General features: G+C 41.0%; 1 protein-coding gene across 6 annotated transcripts in view; it reads right to left on the reverse strand.

Annotated features, from left to right (window-relative positions):
- Positions 1-718: 718 nt before the first annotated feature.
- RASGRP3 (RAS guanyl releasing protein 3) overlaps positions 719-20,722 on the reverse strand; it is a 106,167-nt gene continuing 86,163 nt past the window's right edge. For 5 of the 6 annotated variants that reach the window (XM_067703292.1, XM_067703290.1, XM_067703287.1 and 2 more), the window contains 6 exons: positions 17,637-17,752; positions 14,916-15,063; positions 9,907-9,943; positions 7,303-7,428; positions 6,592-6,956; positions 3,264-5,025 (listed from right to left, as the gene is read on the reverse strand). In XM_067703292.1, the coding sequence (XP_067559393.1) occupies positions 5,017-5,025; positions 6,592-6,956; positions 7,303-7,428; positions 9,907-9,943; positions 14,916-15,063; positions 17,637-17,752 (801 nt within the window). In that variant the 3' untranslated portion in view covers positions 3,264-5,016. Of the gene's footprint in view, positions 932-3,263; positions 5,026-6,591; positions 6,957-7,302; positions 7,429-9,906; positions 9,944-14,915; positions 15,064-17,636; positions 17,753-20,722 lie in introns of those variants that run through there. The other variant, XR_010934086.1, reaches the window with a different exon arrangement.

Below are 20,722 nucleotides of genomic sequence, written 5' to 3' on the forward strand. Positions count from 1 at the left end.
TGTAATTAACACAGCAAGAGTAGCAGTACATGGTGCACAGGGCCGCAGGATAACCCTGCCTAAACTCCTGACAGGTACAATGCCTACACATTTTTACAAAAAAATATCATCTTCCTCTCACCCATGGGTTCATAGCTACAATCAGATCACTTATCCAAAATGTGCCACACAGGATTTTCTTTAGGGATAGTTGAAACGTTCCCCATTTTTAAAGACAGAAATTCAAGACAAGCAAAACACAAACTATACACACAAATGCTATCATCCAAAGAAACAAATGAACCAGTTCACAAATTGGGTAAAAGTCCAACAACGCTTCTCTCTCATCAACAGGGTACCCCGCTCAAATACAAAATAAATTGGCTTATTCCAGAGAAAAAGTCCCAGGGAGGAAAGAAAGTGCCAACTGTACTCACCAGAGTGACCTACCTGCTGTCTGGAGCCCATCGGCTCCCAAGTGTTGATTCCTTGCTCCAACTGCCAAGTGTTGGGGCAACCAGTGCCACTTTGGGGAAATCTGAAAGGAGGATCTTCAGGGCAAGTGACCCCTGCAGCTGCTAGGGCCTTAACTGAAAATTCCCCAACCAGGGCTGGCTAGCCACGAGCAGCAAGGCTCCTGGCTGACTGCACCAAAATTTGTTACCAAGTCCAAGCTCATACTGATCACTGCACGACAGGCCAATAAATCAAGAGACTTGCTGGGGCAAGGAATAGCGACTTTATTCAGAAAGCCAGCAGACCGAGAAGATGGTAGACCCGTGTCCCAAAGAACCATCTTGCCTGAGTTAGAATTCAGGCTTCTTTTATACTAAAAGGGGCGGGAGTAAAGTCAAACATTTCCTGGTTCTGGTCAGCCTCCGGAAGGGGTGTGTTAACTTCTTCCTGCCTGCAGTCATTCACAGGTGGGCCTGGTCAGGATGTTTCCTGTGAGCTAAACAAAGGTATTTTAGCTTAAGGCTCATTACCTGGGAGGCAGGTTTCCCAGAGATGGGCCGTGATGTATAATTTAAGCTGATAGGGAACATCCCTTTAGTGATTAACTTGTAATAGCCCTAACTACTTCACCAGCTATCTCCTAAAAATAAAGACATTCTCCTACATAACCATAAAATCATTATCATACTGGAGTGAATTAACATTCATTCCATGTCATTTAATATGTAGTTCACATTTAAATTTCCACAGTTGCCCTCCAAAAATGTCTGCTTTATTTATTCTTTGGTTCAGAATCCAATCAAGGTTTACAACACTGCATTCTGTTGTTGTGTTTTGTTTGATCCATAACTGCTCCTTTCATCCTTTTTCCTTTTTTTTTAAGACATTTTATTTTTGAAGCATTCAGGTCAACTGCCTTATAGAATGCCCCATGTGATGCTTTCCTTATGCTATTATGTATAAACTGCAAGTCACTTAAATAGATGTGAATTCCAACGTGCTTGCCATTAACATTTTAAAAAGAGAATAAATATTGTTGTTTGAGGTCTGAGTACTCTCTAAACTTCAGCAAGCAAGTTTTGGATGAAGCATGGAGGAAGATATTTCCTGAATGAGCCTTAAATTCCAAGTAGTTTCCTATCATTACCACCTTCAATCGCTATAAAATACATTCTAGTTGTCAAATAAATGGAGTCCTTTTTATATGAAAAGTTAATTTTTATTTTCCTCGTCTCCCTGTAGTAAAATAAATTCTTCCAAGAGTCAGCCTCTTAAGCACATTTATACTTTGACCTATTTTTCTCTAAGCTTATTTACATTTTACCCATTTGGTTTCTTAATCTTGTCTACCTATTTTCAAACAGAGTGAGAATAGCTAATGTTAGAAAACAGAGCAGAACTGACCCTATACACACACAGTGCCAGGCGTAAGAAAAACCCCTGTGAATATTTTTTTTTTAATTCTTTGACACAAAATTTAGTTAAATGTTGGATTTAGAGCCTCCAAAGAACACAACCATGTAAACATGTAGTCTGAAGACAATTGTAGAGAAGAACCTTGTTTAACTGTAAAATAATATTAATTTATAAGGTCTTTACACAGTACTTCTACATGTACTATTAGACTTGATCCTTACAACAACTCTATGAAGAAGGTTGTAAAATCTCTCCTTCTCAAATGTGAAAATTGAGGCTCAAATAGATGTATATGACTTGCCCAGGATCTCATGACTACAACTAGCATAGATGGGATTTAAATCTGGCTGTGGATTGCATGCCAAAGATATGCTGTGGGAATCTCATTTGACTGAATTTACCTCCTCAGTCCAAAATCAAGGTGTTTATCTTAGGAATGCTTAAGCTTCTTGCCATCAATAACAGTTTGGTACTTCCTTCTGTAGGAGTCCTGCCTTCATTGTTAAACAGCAAACCTCTCTGTCTTTTGGAGAGGCTGTTTTACCATGGAAATCTGGGGACATTATTGCTTCAGGAAACACCACTCAACATAAAATGTTCAAATACCGGTTAGGATCACTCTCTGATTTAGGCAGATCTCAAAAAGCATCAATACAATTAGCACATCCTTCAATGAAGACCCAGTTGCAGTATCTAACATTTCCTCTCTTGGTATCTAATATTATTAATTTTTTTTTTTTTTTTTGCTGTGCCATTCAGCTTGTGGGATCTCAGTTCTCTGACCATGGATTGAACCCGGGCCACAGCAGTGAAAGCCCAGAATCCTAACCACTAGAGCACCGGGGAACTCCCAATATTCACTGTTAAGATTTTGGTTTTGTTTTTGCTTTGACAGTGATCATCAAACCTACAAAAGGAAGGTCTGGAGGAACCAAACATCATAGTTCTTTTTGCTCCACCATGGGTTTGCCTAATTTACTTATTTTATTGATTATGGGAAATTGACATATTGGAAACATCAGAGCCACCATTGGTTATGAGTAAATGATATAATCAAAATTATAAAGCAGCTTTATTATGGACTCGAATTCCTCTTCAGCAAAGTAATAATAGTAGTATGTGTGTGTATGTGTGTGTGTTTGCATGCCTGTGTATACATATAAACACACATATACAAAAATAGTTTACGTACATATATACACATAATATGTTAGTTTTATTATTTTTTTGGTTTGTTTTTACTCGAGGTTCATTTAGTATCGTTGTAACAGGAAGGCTGATCCTATAAAACTCTTCTCATATGTGAAAAATCAAAAATAACCCAAACTAAGTGGCAAGTGAAATAACTGCTTTGAGAAGAAAAAGAATAGTCTTAACATTCATTAACAAAAAAAACACACACACAAGAAGGGTTTCTTGTACTTAAATTGCCGTTTTCTCTTTTTAATTTTGTTAACATGTATTTCGTTGCGTTTATGAATAGGAATAGAGGGTATATATACATGGAACCAACACTGGGGATGGCTATTTGCTTCCTGAGGTGCTCGCAAATGGTGAGTTCTTACATTTTTGAGCTTAATCACAACTCCCTCACCTAATAACTTCATTTAACTTGCAATATCTCTGCAAATTGATCTCTGAATCTGTTTGGCATGATTAAGTCAGTTCTACCTAATTTGAAACTCTATTTTAAGGGGTCATCTTGCCTTAAATGCCCATGGGCTCTCAGCTCCCAAGGGCAGAGACGAAGAGTTGTTCCTCTTTGTGCATCTAACTCAGGACCTGCCCAGAGCAGGTACTCAAGTGTTTGTTGAACAGAACTGTCTTCACTTACCTAATGGAAAATGAGAAGAAAGGCATTTTTTTATTGAAGCGACTGCCCCAAAAGAAACAAATTCAGTCTTATGTGGATTATATATACTTAAACTACCAAATGCAGACCAATGCGCCTCTGTGGGTCCAGTTTCTGACTGGGCACTTGGTAGCAGGTCATTCTCCTCAGCCATAGGCTCAAACCCATCTCTATTTTTGAACGTCTTCAACCAAGTTCTTTCTTCTCTCATCATGTAAGAAACAGACCCACGTCTAGTAATGTTGGGTCAAAGGAAGATATTCAAAATATTGATACTTTAAAAGTTTAAATGAAATGTTAATCAAAGGTGGTTTGTGATGATTTGCTTTCTATGACTCTTCTTAATCATGATGGCAATTTCTGAGGAAGAGCATGAGAGCTCTCTTTCACAACCAGAAAGTTTTCTTTTATAACAAACAAAATTCTCAAAACTATTTTGAGGTTTTAAAAATTGCTGGTTGAATTTTAAAAATTGTATTTCAGTAAGGGGTTTGAGGGATGGTTTGTTTTTCTCCTGAATTTTATTCCCAAAAACTTGAATTGATTTTTTTAATTGTTATTCATACTTCTTAATAGCAGTCTTATGAAAGATGGCTAAACCTAGTGAGATGGGACATGTATTTAGTTAATTTCCCCCCATGGCAATGATAAATATTAGGATAGTTTTCATGACTGTGTCGTAGCTACCTAGTGATACAGAATTGGCAAGACTTATATGATTATAGAAGTGTGACTTGTTACACATTATAATAGCAACTGTATGGTAAGAACAATGTAAACAGCTTCTCCTTGCAGCAGATCATCATTAGAAGAACCACTGCCTTCCAAGTCTGGAAGAGCTTCCTTGTCCCTCAAAAAAGTAAGTCCTGGTCCCGTCCAAAAAGCCCACAAAAAGACCCCTAAATTGACTCCTCGTTAAACACCCCCCTCAAAAGTTTATAAAAATACTGAAATAACATTCTCACAGAAAAAGCAAAGTCTGAGTTTAGAGAATGAATATCAAGTACATGCACAAAAGCTTTCATTTCACCCGTATATAAATGGCTCTAGAGAAAGATAGGAGAGAAAACTACCAACTACATAACACAGTCTTTGTGGCACCTCACTAGGAGCAGGGAAGGAGGAAATAAATAGTTCATAGGGTAAGTCCTCTGTCCCATAGTTCAATCAGGGAGATCCCACAGTGTCACAAGGCAGTAAATGTCCAGATATCTTTTCAGATAACTTCCTGAGTTTTGGAGTGTTCTTCAGAGCGTCTCATCTTGCTCCTTCCAAATGCCAACACAGTTGCCTTCAGTGTCCTCAGCCTGAAGTCAGCCTTCCTGCAATACGAATCAGAACCTGTTGTATGGCTGCATCTCATTTAAAAAAATAAGACTACTCCTAGAAAGCAGTTTATCAGATAATTTCAAGGGAACATCTCAAATGATCAGTGCCTTGTATACTCAAGATTCATAGAGGGAAATAAAAGACCATGTAGTCCACGCAGCACATGATGTAAATGTTCTGAAATTAGATTGTAGTGGTGGTTGTGCAACTCAGTGAATATACTAAAAACCATTGAATTATACACTTTAAATGGGAAAATTTTATAGTACATAAATTATATCTCAATAAAGCTGTTTTAAAAGTTGGTGTTAGGGCTTCCCTGGTGGCGCAGTGGTTGAGAGTCCACCTGCCAATGCAGGGGACACGGGTTCGTGACCCCGTCCGGGAAGATCCCACATGCCGCGGAGTGGCTGGGCCCATGAGCCATGGCCGCTGAGCCTGCGCGTCCAGAGCCTGTGCTCCGTAACGGGAGAGGCCACAACAGTGAGAGGCCCGTGTACCACAAAAAAAAAAAAAAAAAGTTGGTGTTAAAAGAAAGGAAACAATGGCTCAGAAGGAACTTACGATAAACTTCATACTACTGAAGACCATGTGCGGCATCCTTACTAATTGTCTTCGATGAGGAAGGAACTAGAGGAATTTTGGTTAAAGGTCATTGGCGATTTTCTCATCATAGGAAACTATGGAGATTGTGCGCTTAGATCTCCTGAGGACAGGTGGAATGTGGAGGACCAGTCATGAGAAAAAAGAGCACTGGCTTGATCCAGTAGGGTCTCTACCTAACCTAATATTCTGTTTATGAAAATGATTCAGTAGAGAGGCAATGGCTTCCCTCCATGACATTACTTTTAGGTTAGGAATGTGACACCAATTTCCCCAAATCCTTTTTCTTAATACACTATGGACTGTTGACTAATAAATTTATCTAAGTCCATCTTGAATCAATTTATATTTTCAGCTTGTTCTAACAAATTCCATATGTTTCCCAATTTGCTTTGGATGATTTGAACATACTTTTTGCGTGGAGGCAAAGCCCGACACATAGAACGCTGAGGTTCCCATGTCTCTGATATTCACCACCCTCTCCTCCATGATGCTGTCAAAAGCCTTTTTTTAATTATTTTTTAAGTAGGGGCAAGAGTTTCCAGCTCTCCTTCTCTATCTACATGTCTTTTGCTTTCACTGCCTCCTCTGAGTTTGGACCCTGATTCTAGCTTGGAAAACTAAGCTGATGGGTATAGCGTACTGTTATATTGGATACAAGCAACAGTCAAGGGTCCCTGGACATCATGTCAGTATACAGACACAGAAACCTTCACTGAGTTTTAGAACCCATTCGGTTCAGTTTTATACATCATAAAACTGATGTCCAAGGAGAAGAGACCATTTGTCCAGAGCCACATAACTAGCCAAAGACAAGACTAAAAGTGATATGTCTTGATTCCCAACCATTCTGCTTTCAAAACTACCAGGCTGCCTTGTGGACTCACTATAACACTCATCTCAGCTGCTTTCAGCCTCCCTCTTCTGATTTTATTTGTGGTTTGACCAGCACTGACCTCACCGTCCTGTCTGGTCTCAACCATGTCAGCTTCATCCTGGTCTGGTTCGAACGCAGTGCCTCGGTCAACAACATCCACACCAGCCTGCACCCTGGGCTTCTCATTTTCCCACTTGGCAAAGCCTTTGTCCTTTGCTGCTTTGTCATGGAACTTGGACTTCATTTTGGGGAAGGTGTGGGACCCTGAGTCCCCCCAGCCAGCCTCTGACCACACAGGCTCGGTCTGGGTGGCCTGGCTAGTGGTGGCCCGCTGCAGCCGCACGGAGATCTTGCGAGAGGAGCCTGTGACCAGTGTGATGGCTCTGCTGTCCAGGTCTCGGTGTCCAGCTGCGACGCCAGGGAACTCGAAAACCTCATCCTGCACTGGAAGGGGAAAGATTACTGTGATTATTGTGATTAATCATACATCTGACTGCTTCACAGCAAACCGTCAAAGTGGGTGCAAACAACAGGAGTCTTACGGGTAAGGTCCTAGAGGAACAGACCAGAGGTGAAATGAAATTGACCTCAGGTGAACTGCATGTTATTGAGACCCAAAAGCCAAAAGGAGCATGTAGGGTTCAAGGGTCTTTAGCCACTGCTGCTTACCCTGAAGACCTTTATGTTTATAATGGCTCTGACTAGCTTTAGATCCAGAACCCAACCAAAGTGCAGGCATGGAAGGTGAGCAGAGAGAAATTGCAGTAGGAAAGAAAGTTGAGGACATTACCTGGAGGCAACGAAGGACTTCCAGGCAGTGACCCATGACCGCTGCCTAAGGAGGGCGCCCGGGCAAATCTCCGGCAGGCCAGAACCAGGAGGTCTTTGCACTGTTTATGACAGTTGGCTCCACAGTCTGACACAACCAAAAGTATCACAGGTGATTAGTGTGAACCACATGTCAGGTGCTGATCAGGCTTCCAGGTTGGCGTTTGGGCTCTCACGCCTCCCCTCCCCCACCCTTGTTTCTGTGTTTAATCTCAGGTCCACAGGGTGTGTCTAGGTCTAGTAAAAGGGCCAGTGGGACTCTCTTCCCTTCCTGGGGTTCCTAAAGTTCTCTCTTGTATTTGTTCAGCTGCTGCTTCTACACAGTTCACTGAAGTGCTGGGGAGCAACAAGCAGGGGCAGCCTGAATGGGGAGTTGCCTTTGCCCAAAACTAAATGCAAATTACATGGAACTGGGGTTCTTCTCCAGACCAAGATGGATTCCCCACAAAGAGGCTCCCTGAGCCAGAATGAGGGTGAGAAGCCTCAGCATCTAGTCTCTCCCAGGACCTACAGTTGCCTCTAAATATTTATAGCAAGCTGTCCCTCCATTCAGTATTTGTCTGCATTTTCTATTCTTCTTCATTTCCCAAAACCTTTTCCAGAGCAAGCGATTATATCTTTTGCTTCCTTTCTTGGCATAGAAGCAGAAGACAAGGTGAGCATATGCTCAATAAACATGTCTCAGATTTGACTATGGCTTGGAAATGGCATGCAGCAGATTCTGTGGCCTTCCCATTAGATGCTTTAGTTAAGAAAGTAGATATTAATTGCTACTTGGGGTACAAAATTTTGGCCACTTTGGAAGATAGCAACACAATTACTTCATACGATGAGGGTCCTACATTTCTCTGAAATCACTGAACAGATATGATCATTTTATAGGGTATATTTCTCTCACCATCAAAGAGGAATTTTCTCATTATTTCCAATACCCGTTTTCCCCTAAATGGTCTTGTTTCAAATGGTTTTTTAATAACATCAGGGAAAGATCAAATTGCAATGACATGTCTGGTCTATTTTAATTAGACTTTTCACTCTATATGTCTTTAAGAGAAATACCATCTGAACAGAGATCCTAGGGTTTAATTGATTTTCATCTTCACAAAATTGTGTGTGTGTGTTTGTCTGTGTCTGTGTGTGTCTAGGGGATAAGGGGCAGAAACCAGTATCTCTGCTGCTTGAAAGTAAAAATTCAAGTTAGACTAAGTCAACTGATTCAGAGAACAAAAGGGAAGGGTTTTTTTGTTTGTTTTTTGAGCACTAAAAGGTGGCTCCCATAGAGGTTCAAGGAAGTTCCCTGTCCATGTAAAATGAGGGCCAAATACTGAAAGACAGCTAGAGAAAAAAGGCATCACAAGGGAACATTATTAATCTGAAGGCATTCTGTGATTAAGATATTTCATTTTGTGGCTTTATTATATTTTTCAAGAGCATTATCAGATTCTTAAAAGAACCAGTATAAACAGTCTGCATAAAATATCCAGCAGTTTTCTGAACACCAATAATGTGTAATAATCATATATCTACAAGTAGCCAAACATTCCTATTGCATTTATCAAATATATATTTATTCAATTGCTATAAATTTCAATTAAATGGGGGAAGTATATGAACAAATTCATTGAAAAGGGCAAATGTATCTCCTCTTTTCTCATCATCATCTGTGATTTAGTAGAGAAAGGAATAGCTATGTGAGAGTAGAAAGAAACGCATATGTATTACAGAAATGAGCATGGGGTTTTTTTTCCCTTGAAGGACAAAGTTCTTATATACAGTATTTCCATTAGGCTTGCCCTCCTCAGAATTCCCACCTTAAATGTGTGCTGATGATGGGCAAGACATCTTAGAGATAGGGGTTAGATGTGTGTGGGATAATAAGTGTGGTTTCCTTGCTCTTTGTAACAAGCGGTAAAATTCCAGCCTGGGATCTCCAAAACTTCAGGGAGTCCTTTACTGGACGGTTAACTCTTCAGTTGCCAGTAGCCCCAAAGCCCCAATTTCTCTGTGATGCCAAGAGCTTTAAAGTTTCCCTCAGAGGGCTTCCCTGGTGGCGCAGTGGTTGAGAGTCCGCCTGCCGATGCAGGGGACACGGGTTCGTGCCCCAGTCCGGGAGGATCCCACATGCTGTGGAGCGGCTGGGCCCATGAGCTGTGGCCACTGGGCCTGCGCGTCCAGGGCCTGTGCTCCACGGTGGGAGGGGCCACAGCAGTGAGAGACCCGCATACGGCAAAAAAAAAAAAAGTTTCCCTCAGACAAATATGATTCCTGCCCCAAAAGTCACATTTAAAAATTTTAACAATGGGAGATTGGGATCGACATATATACACTACTATGTATAAAATAGATAACTAATGAGAACCTACTGTATAGCACAGGGAACTCTACTCAATGCTCTGTGGTGACCTAAATGGGAAGGGAATCTAAAAAAGAGGGGATATGTATATGTATAACTGATTCACATTTCTGTACAGCAGAAACTAACACAACATTGTAAAGCAACTATACTCCAAGACAAATTAATTTAAAAAATAAAATAAAATAAAAATTTTAACAAAGTAACATTTACCTTTGCATTTGTATCCTTGCTTGATTATGCCCCAGAGCTGTAACAAATGACAAAGTAATGTCAGGGAATCTGGAGAGAAATCTGGAAAGAAAACAAGGCCACAGAGAAGGAAGCCCTGGGAAACGTGATGCCTGGTAGAGCACAAACAGGATGTAGCTGCTCTGACACCCTTCCTGTCAGATAGAAGGACCCTCTCCCAGCCCACCGCAGCTGGGGCAATAACAGGAGTTTTGCTTCCCTTTTCTTTCTGGGAGCCAAACGGGAGCTGGGATGGGAAACTGACGTTGGTGCATTTATTGGACTTTGGCATAATGCGCTCTCAGCAAAACTCACAGGGAGACTCTGTCACTCTGCCTTTGATAGCCCCTGGCTCCCTCTGCTTTTTTTTAAAATCACACTAGCTGCTCTTGGCGCCCCCTACGGTAAATTAAGCGACCCAAGCAATGCATCCCACTAAAGCATTTGGATTTTGCTTGATTCTCTTCTGAGAAGCATTTCTACCTTGAAAGAATACAGAAGAGGAAAAGATTTTGCATTTGTTTGTGTATTTATTCTCTGCATTTGCTGCGTGTTTGGCCTGTGCTGGGGCTGTGGGAGATGCAGAAAAGGCTCAGATTCTGCCAAGCAAGTAAGGAGTAGGATGTAGGAAGTGACGAGAGTCTCAGGAGAGATGTGAGGGCCTACAGTTTAACAAGGGAGTGTTTGCCCAGGCGGTTCAGGGGCATCATCCTGGTGGTGGTGTCTTCACAAACCTCTGCCACACTGTAATCTCTGTGAAGAAGGGAACTTCCCACATTCTTTCCCAGGCCTCCTGCAGCACTTGCATATGGGAACCAGGGGCATCAGGAACATACAGTGCTGACGAATTAAACGGGCTTAGCTCAAGTTGGAGAAGCTCCATTTCTACACTTTGAGTGGTTAGGCTAAGTGGCTGATATCTACCTAATAAAATAATTTTGAAAGAAAGAGGGCTGGTAGGCTACTGGCATTGATGGGAGTGTTGTTCACAATGTGTTATAGCAGAACAATGCCCTGAGTGTGGGCATCATGGCCCTAGGAGAGTAGCTACTGATGTGAAGGGATTCAAGGCTTTGGGAAAGTTGCTCCTTACTCTCTTTCTGACAAGGAAATTCCATCAGTGGAGAGTGATTCCTTTGAGCCTTAAAAGTTATTTGGTCCTCCAGAAAACATTATTAAAATGCAAATGTCTCTTGGGACAGGGCAACACTTTGCCTTGGAGACAGGAAGGATTATTAAGACAACTAACTGGAAGCGAGGCCTCAGGTGCCTAGGATGACTGGAAAAGGGATGGGGAGGTGTCAGTACGGAAAAGGAAAGTGGGTGGGTAGGCCAATCACATCTGTCAGAGCTATAAGGATCTTAACGATAATCCAGTTTGCTTCCCTTTTATAAAAGGTGAGTGTGATGATGCAGGAAGTTAAATAATTTGCAAGGTCCCACATCTGGGAAACTTTGTAGCGATGAGAAATCGTTTCCTCACAGAGCCCTTGGTAATAGTAATAACAAAAATAACAATGATAGCTAACATTTAATGAACTCTTGCTATGTGAAAGGCACAGTTTTAAGCTATGTGTAGCAAGTCATTTTTTTAATTAATTAATTTATTAATTTATTTATATATTTTTGGCTGTGTTTGGTCCTCATTGCTGCGCGCAGTCTTTCTCTAGTTGTGGCGGCGGGGACTACTCTTCGTTGCGGTGCACGGGCTTCTCATTGTGGTGGCTTCCCTTGTTGCAGAGCATGGGCTCTAGAGTGCAGGCTTCAGTAATTGTGGCACATGGGCTCAGTAGTTGTGGCTCGCGTGCTCCAGAGTGCAGGGTCAGTAGTTGTGGCGCATGGGCTTAGTTGCTCCATGGCATGTGGAATCTTCCCGGACCAGGGATCGAACCCATGTCCCCTGCATTGGCAGGCGGATTCTTAACCACTGCACCACCAGGGAAGTCCCATGTAGCAATTCATTTAATGCTCACAATATCCTTATGAGATAGGTAATAATAATTTTCTCATTTTTACAGATGAGGAGACTAAGCTACAGAGAGGTGAAGTCATTTGGCAAGATCTCATAGCTAGTAAGTAGGAAAAGAAGAATGTGAAGAGTATGTCACTTCAGGGAAAGAGAGGAAGCCATTGCTCCTGGGAGTTTTGTGTGTGATCAGAACAAAAGCCGCTGATCTAGGACAAGACAGGATAAGGTTTAAGAAGCATCCAAATCTCTGGCTATGGCACGTTATTAGCACAGCTGCAGAAACTGCTGAAGAAGATAAAGTCAAGCATGAGTCCCATGAGGCGGGCAAGTCAGGGCGTTGCTTGCTAATGCTTACTTAAGAAGCAGGGGGTCTTCCCTGCTGGCGCAGTGGTTGAGAGTCCGCCTGCCGATGCAGGGGACACGGGTTCGTGCCCCGGTCTGGGAGGATCCCACAGGCCGCGGGGCGGCTGAGCCCGTGAGCCATGGCCGCTGAGCCTGCGCGTCCGGAGCCTGTGCTCCGCAACGGGAGAGGCCACAACAGTGAGAGGCCCGTGTACCGCAAAAAAAAAAAAAAAAAAAAAAAAAGCGGGAGACAACACGAGGCACGAAGAGGCTCTGGGTCAGCGTGCCAGCCAAGGACAGGAGAGGGTACTTCCCACAGTCTCTGATTTAGAGACCTGAGGCTACTGTAAGACTTGGAGTGACTGTGGTGGGAGGAGCACTCGACTAGGAGTAAGAAGAACTAAACATGAGTCATGGTTCTGCTGCTAGTGATCCATGTGACCTTAGGGAAGTCACTTAACTTCTCCAGAGCTCAAAATAAGGGAATTAGCAAAATTCTTTCAGCTCTGGAATTCTAATTCTAAAATCAATGTATTTCAAGCAGTGTCTATTTGTCTTCCTTACCCTTAAAATGGAATTTATTTCAAAAGCAGGTGGTCCAAGCACTAAAAAATAGTTCCTTCTATTCCCCCACAGTTCCTTTCAATGACCCAGCTAGAGCATGGTATTTATAAATCCCTTTGAAAACCAAAGAACTTTTTAAAAAAGGTGTGTGAGTAAAGATCAATTCAAATTATAGCAAGGAAATTAAGTATATTTTGAAAAATAAAAAGGGATATTAAAACTCTGAATGAGTTAATTTCGATAAAACTCCAAAAGCATAAAGGAACACTAAAAAAAGAGAAAGATTCACTCTGAGCTCTGTGGTATGCAACATGTCTGATATCGTTTAATACCACAACAACATGGCAGGTAAGTCTTAACCCCCTCTTACAGAGAGGAAAACAGCGACTCAAAGATGATCAATAATTTGGTCAAGGACATAGATTAATAAGGGGCAGAATTGAGATTCAAAGTCAGAGTTCTGGACTCCAAGTCCAGAGCTTTCGACCTGATCACAGCTGCATCAAAAACCTAGCGCCAGCAAATCCGCTCTGATGAGTTGGGGAGGGAAGTGTGTGGAAGCTCCCAAGAAAGCCTACCTTGCTGCTTCTATAGAACCAGAGCCTCCATGGAAGGGAGAGACATCCAGAAGGACTGGAGAGCAGAGACAAGACCTTGAGATTTGATAAGGACCTACCAACTCTCACACCACACCATGGGTCAGATGTCTCAGCCTGACTTTTGGCTGTGCCAGGCCAGGGCCAAACAGATTCCCTGGGCCTCACTCTGCAGGAGAGAGTTACACATGGCTCCGTACCACTTGAGAATTTTTCAGGTCTAGATACAGGCAAACATTCCCATCAGAAGAGAGATACATGAAGAAGGAAATGTATTTGTTTGATGATAAAATGGTCAGGTGATGCAATCCCAGTGGTGTAGCTGGTAGGAGAACCTCTCCTTCCCTGGGGTGGGCTAAGAGAGCTGGTTAGGCTGCCTTGCCCCTTGATCACAGCAGCTTCTATGATCATGGGGGGGCCATCTTTGAGGTAACCACTGCCTCTAATTTACCTTTTCTCAGCGGGGTGTGTGCTTGAATTCAAACGCCTGCCCTTTGGCTCCCCAAAGCCAGTTATTCAAGACTGAAAGCGAAAAATGTAATTTAATGGGAGCGTATATGATATCAGCTACGAATTCCATACGGGTCCACAGGGGGACATGACTGCTGAATGAAGCTAACAAAACTGAGCTGGCATCTGGACAAATGCCACTCACCTGGCTGCTGGGCTACCCTTGTGTAGAGTACTACATTTTCCATCTTACATTACTTGGATATCAACTAGAAGATGTTCAGAGCTCGAGGGTCTTTGTTTAACACCAGGGCCAAACATGACCTTAGTTGCTAAAGGATCATCAGATGTGGGGAAGTGAGGTGTACAACCTTCATTTGTTGCGGTGGTGTAGGTAGAGCCAGAACACTAGAGTTTGAGTCCTGGCTCTAGTCATTACTGGCTGTGAAAACCTGGGAAACTTGAGTTATCCTCTCTGGACCTCTCTACATTCATATGCAAATGGGGAGAGTAAAAGGCCCACCTTATGGGCTAGTTATGAGGATTAATTACACTAATGCCTCAGGAAATATTTTATTACTGTCAAATGCCAAGTAAATGTTATTTATTATTATAACCATCTTCTCTTCAAAAAGATTTTTTTTCCTTTCTGAGTTATGAATTATGGAGCCATATCATGATAGATTTCTAGTGACTGACACCATATGAGACAAGAACTGAGAGGAACCGGCTATAATAAATATACCACTTAACTGCACTCAGTGATGGGTGCCATGGCTCATTGGGCAGAACTTTTCCCTGGCAGGTATTAACAGACAAACTGCTCTCCTGAGTTAATACGCCTCACCAACCTTCCCTGTCTTCTCCAGCCCTGCATTCCTAGAAAGAACATAGCTAAATCTGCAGATCTTGCTTTCGTTTTTAATTGCATGTTTAATTTCAGGGAGCCATCATGTTTTACTTTGGATCTAAGGCAGACAATGGACTCTGTTCATGTATCATTTTCCCACATTCTCAGAATACTGCACAAATCACTACATAGAAGAGAAAGCAATGGAAAACAGACTTACAAATCCTGCACAGTGTTCACAGAAGGTTGGCTTGAGATAGGTCATCTCCTGAAAATTATGGACAAATCCCGGTCCCATTTTACAGTGTAGTTGGGACTTAGCTCTCAGGAAGTAAGCCATCATTTCATCCTTACTAATTAGACCATCCCTGTGAAGAGAATCAAAGAAGAGAGGGATCTTTGAATGCCATGTTGCTAAGTAATTGCCACACTTAAATCACTCACCTCCCAAACCTTTCTGGACAAAAGCGGGGGGTGGGGGGTGGGGAATGTTCACTTTCCTGTCACATCTGAAAAGAGAGAAACTCAAAGGACAGCTTTCAGTGTCAAAGGCTTTCTTAGCAAGCAGAAGATATGTGTGTGTGTGTGCGTGTGTGTGTGTGTGTGTGTGGCTTGTGCACTGCAGCACAGAAAGTCTTCTTCATTACCAAGTAGTAGCTTCCAGAAAGACATCTCCTTTCTAGCCTTTGCCTCACAATAGAGTTTGCAAGAATCAGGTTGCTAGAGAAAGGCAGAAAACTGTGAAAACTGGACCTACCATTCTCATATTCATTCTGCCTGATGTCATCCAGGCCACTACCACTGGTAATCTTTTCATTCATGTCTTACTGGCTCACAGATCATTCACTAGAGTGATTCTTCCAGATCTTCTCCACATAGAAACTCTGGTTGCATCTACCACCACACACCCTGACTTCTTGTTTACCAAAAAAGATCAAATCCATTGGCGTAAGGGAGCTGCATATTGCCTTCTCTCCATACCCTTCCATGCCAGTTCAGAATTCCTTTATATCTCGTCGGTCCTCTCTTGGGGGGGTCATTCTCCCCTCCCCCACTCTCCAGCCTCTCCAGGACCATGTTTCTCCTGCTGCATCTTGTCACCCACTCTTTCCTCTGTTTACAAATACACTCAGGACTTCCCCTCCTTACAAATGTCTTTCCTCAATCCTGCCTCCATTTCCAAAATTTGTCTTTTCCCTTTTTCTTCTCTTACTCCTGCAGTTTTCAAGAAGAGTACTCATTAGAGATTTTTTCCATTTCTTTCAATTACTCTTTCCTCCATATAACCAGGTTTCTAACCCACCATTCTACTGAAACTGTCACAGTGACATCCTCAGCAGCCTTTTCTCATTCCTTGAACTTGACCTCCTGGCAGCATGTGACATGGGACAGGTTTCCTCCTTTTTGACACTCCCTCCTCCACAGTCCCCTGTGATTCCATGTAGCCCTGGTTTCCCTCCTGCCTCTTATGCGCCTCCTTTGCCAGCTCTTCTGCAGGATCCACGTCTTCCTTTCAGTTGCTGCACGTGGGGAGAGGAGTCCCTGAAGCTGCATTCCTCAGGTCCCCGTGCTCATGTTCCTCTAAGCTTTCCCATCAGACTGTGCTAACACTCCTGGAACTCCAGCTAACACGACTGGGCTGAAGACCTAACAATCTACGTCTCTTGCCCTAACCGTTCTACTGAATCTTGGCGCCATATCTTTGACAACTTGTTAGACTCTTCTCCTGGATGGTCCATTCTTCTCTCAAAATCAACATATCTAAGCCTGTCTGACAAAAGAAATCATGTAAGCTATGAATACTTTAAACCTTCATTTTTAGGGGAAAAAAGTTTTTTTAGGAAAAAAAATATATCTGCTGGGACACTCTCTGTTCCAAACAAGAACCGGCAGAGAAACAAAATGAAGACTGGGAAGTGATTTTAAGTTTATGTTCTACGAACATGTCACTGACAGAAACAAACTGAGGGAAGAAGTGGGTAGTTAGTGGGAAGTAAGTTTTATAAAATAAAACTTAAGTTTTATTTTATAAAGGAAGTGTATGTTTCTAATAATTTTATTTTAAAAGTATTCTCTGTTATACAATGAAGATGGATTAAGGTTTTAAGATGTTTATGATAAAGTATCAAGGCTTTAATTTTCGTTTAATTCTCACACCAACAAAAATATTAGAGAATTTTAATGTGATATAACTTGGACATTTAACCAATATAAAATCCAGCATTTCATTACAGATGATTTTTAAACTAGGAACTGATCTCACATAACTAAAAATGAAGTGATAAAATTATTAATGCCAGGGTTTCTTGGCAAATTTTTTTTTAATCATTATAATTTTTTAATGATCCAGGTTTTAGCCTCTGAAGTTATTTAATCTCCCATGAATCATTTGAAGCTAAAGAGAAATATATTTTTTCCTTTGTTTCTCAAGACAACCTCTGAACTAGCAAATGAAAAAACAAAGCATAAACACTTCTTGGCTATCTGCAGCCATCACCGGCTCTCCTGAAGATCGTAAGTAATGTAAAAAAAGATCTTACTTACTTGATGACTTTTAAGATTGCCCCTGGGTGCACTGATGCTGAGGACTCCACCATGCTAGATCTAACTATATTTAGTCTCTATTCTTTTTTGATGGAGGTTTTGGGGTTGATGAACTAGCTAAGTTGCAGCAGTAATAATCGGAAATGGAGAGCTAGGCTAATTTGTAAGTGAGCACTTGTACTTAACACGATGATGTGGTCTGCCCTGTGATTCCATCCAGCCAGTCATGTTTGTGGACACCAAGAAAAAAATCAGTGAAAAGACACCTTAGACACCTTTCATCAATACACTAGGATCAACTCTGTCAAGACATAAATTAAAGGTTTCCCTGCTCTCCTTTCGTAGTAATTTTCTGCTTCGGGACAGTTGCATTACAATAAAACAAAATTAAACTTACTGATCTTTGTCCAGCACACAAAAGGAATCCAAGAAGGGAAAATTGGCAGCTATACTTTCAAAGTCCTCTTGGGAGATGTACCCATCCTGGTCATGGTCATAATTTCTAAACACAGACTGCAAAGGAAAGGCAAATATTTATTGAATGACTATTTATGAATCAGCCTCTGAATTGTTACTGGGAAAGCAATGATAACTAGCATATTATTCTTTCTATCAAGGAGCTTGGAATCTAGTAGGAGATAACAAAATTGAGATGCCTTTATGGTATAATGAGATAAGTGCAACGCTGAGGATAAAGACAGAGTGCTGGGGGAGGGGGAAGGGAGATTTTAAAATGTTTCCTGGAGAAAGCAAGGTCTCAACTGAGACCTCAGGGTTGAGTAGGAGTAAGGCTTGGTGAATTCACAAATGCCAGTACCATGACAATAGAAAATGAAACTTTAAAATGTTAAATTATCTCAAAAATCAAAGTATACATTTAATGTAATTGCAGTCAAAATCCCGGTGGGAATTCGTTTGAAATGAACAAATTGATTCTAAAGTTCCTATAGAAGTGAACATGTTGAGAATAACCTAAAATTGTTTGTTTAAGATGAGGAGTAATGATCTCAGGCAAGGGAAACAAAAGCAAAATCAAACAACTGGGACTATATCAAACTAAAAAGCTTTTGCACAGGGAAGGAAACTATCAACAAAATGAAAAGGCCACCTACTGAATAGCAGAAGATACTTGCAAATGATATCTCTGATAAGGGGATAATATTCAAAATATACAAAGAACTCATACAACTCAATATCAAAAAACAAACAACCCAATTAAAAAATAGGTAGAGGACCTGAATAAACATTTTTCCAAAGAAGACTTACAGATGGCCAACAGACACATGAAAAGATGTTCAACATCACTTATCACTCATCTCAGGGAAATGCAAATCAAGACCACACAGAGATACCACCTCACACCTGTCAGAATGGCTATGATCAAAAAGACAACAAATAACAAGTGTCGGTGAGGGTGAGGAGAAAAGGGAACCCTCATGTACTGTTGTTGGGATTACAAATTGGTGCTGCTACTATGGAAAACAGTATAGAAGTTCCTCAAAAAATTAAAAACAGAGCTATCATACAATCCAGTAATTCCACTTCTGGGTATTTTTTCCAAAGAAATCAAAAACACTAATTTGAAAGATATATACATCCCTGTGTTCATTCCAGCGTTATTTACAATAGCCAAGATATGGAAGCAACATAAGTGTTCATCAATAGATGAATAGATAAAAATGTGGTATATAAATAAAATGGAATATGACTCAGCCATAAAAAAGAATGAAATCTTGCCATTTTTTGACAACATAGATAGACCTTAGGGTATTACCCTAAGTGAAATAAGTCAGGTGGAGAAAGACAAATATCATAGGATTTCACTTGTATGTGGGATCTAAAAAACAAATGAACAAACAAAAAAAAACCCAGAAACAGATTCATAGATACAGAGAACAAACATGTGGTTGCCAGAGGTGAGAGGAGTGGGAGGATGAATGAATAGGTGAGGGAAATTAAGAGGTGCAAACTTCCAGTTATAAAATAAACGAGTCACGGGATGGAAAGTACAGCATGGGTAATATAGTCAGTAATATTTTAATATCATTGTATGGTGACAGATGGTAACTAGACTTATTGTGGTGATCATTTTGTAATGTGTAGAAATATTGAATCACTATGTTGTGCACCTAGAACACCTAGAAGGGCAGTTATATTTTAACTAAAACAACGACGGGTAATGAGGGGCAATGTGCCCTATCAGAACTCAAAGATACATTAGTCAAAACAACATGGTATTGCAACTTACTGCAGAGAGTACAGTCCAGAAACAGATCCATATGTATGTAAGAATTCAGAATATCCAAAAGTATCTATTCAAATCCACAGGGAAATTATGGGTTACCTAATAATTGCTGTTGAGTTAAATGGCTGATAATCTTATAAAATAAATTGCCCCCAAACTAAACTCCAGATGCCTTAAATATTTTAATGTAAAAATTAAGTTATAAAAACCCAAAGGTAAATAGATAAAAATATTTTTCATGTTTTATTATCTTTGAGTAGGAAAGACCTTTCTTAGGACCACATCCAAGTCAGAGGTCATAAACAAAAGTATTTCATTACAATAAAATGCAAAATATCTGAATCAAAAAAGCTCAATTAACAAATTTAAATATAAATGACAGAGAAAATCATTTGCAACACTTACGAGAGGACACAAAAGGAAAACAGAGGATCACCAAAGTAAAAATACAAATGGACAATACATTCACGGAAAGACATTCAATTCTGCTAGTAATTATGGAAATACTAATGAAACTTTTTTTTTATCTCTCAAATTGGAAAACATTAAAACAATTGATAATTTCCTAGGGTTATGAGAAAATAGGCACTCTCTTATCAAGTTGGTAAAGCAAATAGCCACAATCTTTCTGGAGGACAATCAGTGCTTACTCTGACACAGCAATTCCACTTCTAGGAATTGTTCTAAGGAAATAACTGAACAAGCTTTCTCAAAGATATACATGTATATATGTGTGTGTGTATGGGGGGGGAGAATAAAATCAGACAAGATGATCTACAATTTACCAGTGATTAACCCTAGACAGAAGAGACATCAAGTCCTGAAAGTAAAACTTTCTATTTCTGAAATGTTTTAATATTCAGCTTTTTAATTTTTTTATTTTTTTGCTGCACCACGTGGCTTGCGGGATCTTAATTCCCCAACCAGGGATTGAACCTGGGGCCATGTCAGTGAAAGTGCTGAGTCCTAACCAGTGGACTGCCCTGGCTTTCTTTATAATCAGAGAAAAATAAGGAAGATTTTTTTGGGCTTCCCTGGTGGTGCAGTGGTTGAGAGTCTGCCTGCCGATGCAGGGGACATGGGTTCGTGCCCTGGTCTGGGAGGATCCCACATGCCGCGGAGCGGCTGGGCCCGTGAGCCATGGCCGCTGAGCCTGCGCGTTCAGAGCCTGTGCTCCGCAACGGGAGAGGCCACAACAGTGAGAGGGCCGTGTACAGCAAAAAAAAAAGAAAAAAGAT

This window comes from Pseudorca crassidens, chromosome 14, assembly GCF_039906515.1.
Source record: "Pseudorca crassidens isolate mPseCra1 chromosome 14, mPseCra1.hap1, whole genome shotgun sequence".
Taxonomy (NCBI): domain Eukaryota; kingdom Metazoa; phylum Chordata; class Mammalia; order Artiodactyla; family Delphinidae; genus Pseudorca; species Pseudorca crassidens.